Source organism: Aplosporella prunicola (assembly GCF_010093885.1).
Source record: "Aplosporella prunicola CBS 121167 unplaced genomic scaffold K452scaffold_169, whole genome shotgun sequence".
Lineage (NCBI taxonomy): Eukaryota > Fungi > Ascomycota > Dothideomycetes > Botryosphaeriales > Aplosporellaceae > Aplosporella > Aplosporella prunicola.
Window position 1 is genome coordinate 2750 of NW_022983697.1, and position 3532 is coordinate 6281.

The 3532-nt window shown below is 33.0% G+C and overlaps 1 protein-coding gene across 1 annotated transcript; it reads left to right on the plus strand.

The window, feature by feature from the left end:
* Positions 1–1533: 1533 nt before the first annotated feature.
* On the plus strand, positions 1534–1686 carry K452DRAFT_239838 (uncharacterized protein; the record flags this gene model as incomplete). The annotated part of the gene is made up of 1 exon (XM_033537751.1): positions 1534–1686. A coding segment is annotated over one exon (153 nt), but the record flags the coding sequence as incomplete, so codon positions are not given.
* Positions 1687–3532: the final 1846 nt, after the last annotated feature.

Here is a 3532-nt window from a genome sequence, read left to right on the forward strand (position 1 = left end):
TGTTTTTATAAAAACAAATAAAAAAAATAAGCAGGGCACCAGTTCAAGGGGGTAAGAGAAATAGTTTATTTACTAAAGGGTAGATATTAGGGCCGTAACAAATATATAAGAATATGCTTCTTCTAATAACAAACTTTTTGTATGTATATACACTGTAAACTAACAAAAATGGCGAACATATTAGACTATTACTAATATACGTGTGTGAAACCCTTTCTTATACTTCTCACAATAATCTAAGGTTGTCTTTTGTATAAGAGGGGGGGGGGTTTCACTTACCCGTATATAGCCGATCGAATTGGTTAGAAACTGGTAAAACCAAATGTCGGTAAATTTATTAGTTAGTTGCAAAGTAACTAATCGATTAATTTTACTATATACGCTGATTTGGATCACATCAAATCTCCCACCCACCCACGTATAATAGTTTTAATAGTTTTTAATAGTTTTTTAATGGTATTTTTAATAAGTCATGGCAAATAAAATTTATCCTACAAATAATCACAATATTCAATATTCAACATACCTTTATTTTCTATTCATATTTCTCTTCAAAATTTATATATATACTTTTACAGGTCTTCGTTTTAGTTGTGTCTTCATCTTGGTAAAAAAGTATTACTAAGACCATCTAAGTCATAATTCTCATGCAAAACCCTTATAGATTCTATTACCCTAGAAGATAATGCTGTAGAACCAGGAGATGGTTCTCTGAAGATACCACCATAATACCTATGCCTAATACAATAACTTACTTTGCTGTAATATTTTAACTCATCCGATAACTGTCAGATATTAGAGAATTTTATACCAGTATTATATATTTGGTTGCTAGCCCCATGTGCTGCACTAAAATCAGCTAAAAAATCAGCTAAATTATCAGTATCAGTACGATCAGTAGCAGCAGCAAAAGTATGATTTGCTGGAGGTACTGGAGGGCCATCACGCTCATTATTAGTCGGACGATAAGAATCCCTAATAGGATCATAATAATTATTATTATTATTATTATCCCCCGCTTGCGCAGAAGAATAAACAGTATTATCTGTATCAAAGTCAAAAGCTGCTGAATAATTAGAATGAAAATCTATTAAATAATTACTTAAATATCCATCTAGATAAAAACATACTAATATTATTAACAAAGTATAGCAAATATTGCATATTGGTAGAAGAATAGGTATGTAAGGCTCCCATAGTACAAGTTTTAATTTTAGCAGAGTTAATGTAGATTTATTTGGTAAAAATCTTATGATTGAATATCTGTTTATTTGGTTAGAAAGGACTTTTATCGGATAACTTCTTTCGAAGCCCATTAGAGTACACCTTAAACTTCTGAATGTTATAGCTCATTTATTCAGTAGTCAACTACCATCTACTCGTTGCTCTTTTACAAAATTTAAAATAAGATTTCTCCTAATACTGAATTGTACCATAGGATTACTCTTACGGTAGAATTTAAACTCTGACTTAGATCCGCGATATCCCATTTCTCTTTCGATCATCTTCTGACTTGTTACCTTACCTGAGTAATTAGTTCAGCCACATATAGCCTTTCGACTACAATTTGGTACCAGAAGCTTTAGGAGGTCCCCGGAGTTTGATAGTTTTACCCGCAATAGAGATATCCCACATCTCATAGCTGGAGAGCCATATGTAGAAATAGACAGAATCTGGCCCGTGTAAAGTAATAACTTATTTGTTATTATAACTCATTAGTAACTATTCTTTAGTAAATCTATATATATATTTATCTTATCCTGTAAGATAAATATAATTTACTAAAGGGGGAGAAATTAGGGCCGTAAGGCCCCCCCCCCAGAAATATAAGTATGAACGAAGAAATAATACATTGGATAGTTGGGAGGGGGTAGGCGTACGCCAACCCTCCATCAAAGTAAGTGTTAGTAGTAGCTATTCTGGCCTCTTCCCTCATCTCTTCAGCCTCCTCCCCTGCTGGTGCACTCTTTTATGACATCCCATATTCCTGTTACATCTATAGGAAGAATTGATTATTCCATATAGATGTTACCTCCTTAGCTGTTGGTTGACAACAGCAGTAGGAGAGGGGACTCGGATATAGCTAAGTGAAACTTAGATGTAAAAGATATAACTGAACAAGGAAAGGTATAAAATTAATTTGTTACAAAGAAATTTATCCAGATTCGGGTACAGCTAAAATTGAAAATTTTGGATGTCACAAATATAACTGAATAAGGGATGATATAAATTAACTTGTTATAATTATTTTATCCCCCGACAAGTCTGCCTGGTACCTGCGATACCAGCAGGGGAGGAGGCAGGTTCGGAAACAGCTAAGCGAGAGCTTAGATGAGAAAACTATAACTGGATAAGGGATGATTTAAAGGTTATTGTAAAATAAATTATTCTCAGCGTACGCTGTTAAAGAAACAAATGAATTATAAGTGTAAATGTTATCTGAAAAAATTATATGTGTAGTCAACCTGTGTCAGTTTTGATTATTTATATTAATAAAATTATTACTCTTACTCTCTTATAGAGAGTAAGAGTAATGTTTATTAATAGAAAGTATATGACCAGGAGGGACCCTAGGGGGAGGATGGCTATCCTCCATCTTAGTTATAGATTATCTATATTTATCTTTACCTCTACAGTTTCTTCCAGATCTTTTGATGCTTTTGGTTTCGGTATATAAGTAAAGGTACCTTTTACTACTACATATGAATATAATATGTTCTCATAACCCATAGAATCTAGTTCTTCTCTAGTTATTCTCCGAGCTGTAGAGTAATCGGGTTTTCCCATTAAGGACATAGCCGTTGGGTAAGCACTAATTAAATCATAATCATATCAAAGGGTATCTTTATCCACCCCGTACATAAAACTTTCGTTTCTACCACCTTTATAATTTGCTATATAATTACTCATATTTTTGTCCTACTTCTCCCAATACACTTAAACCTTTCGGTGTTTGTGTTACACTTACTTCTCCAATTAAATATTCTGGGTGGATTTGGTATCCTGGGTAACCATCCGATTCTCATTTTTTCTTTATATACAAAGATGCTAAACTTGCTAAACTTATAGGTATTTTATTATTCCCTAAAGTTATACTGAAATCTTCCATATAAGAACCATGGACCAACGCTATCAGGGCATCTTTTAAGGCATATTCTTTGAATCCAGCCGGGTCATCTTCTAGAAATCTTTCCATATCTTCTAATTTTTCTTTGCTAATAGAGATTTTACCCATTTCTTTTCCATATAAAGACCCAATGCTACTTAACGATTTCTTACCCCCGGGTGATAATTGTATCTCTTATATGTACGTTCACATCATCTATTTGTATAGGACTTTTTAGGGTTACCTGTTATTTACTATATCGATTTCATCTTTATAATCCTCAAAATCTGATAAAATACTTATATCTGCATTAGTTAAATGACCTATCAAATAATTGTGTTTTATCTTGGTTACGCTAACCTTTCCTGCGGTAAACGATTGATTTCTTGTTCTCGAGAACTTTGTGTATTTTTGAGTATCTAAGTC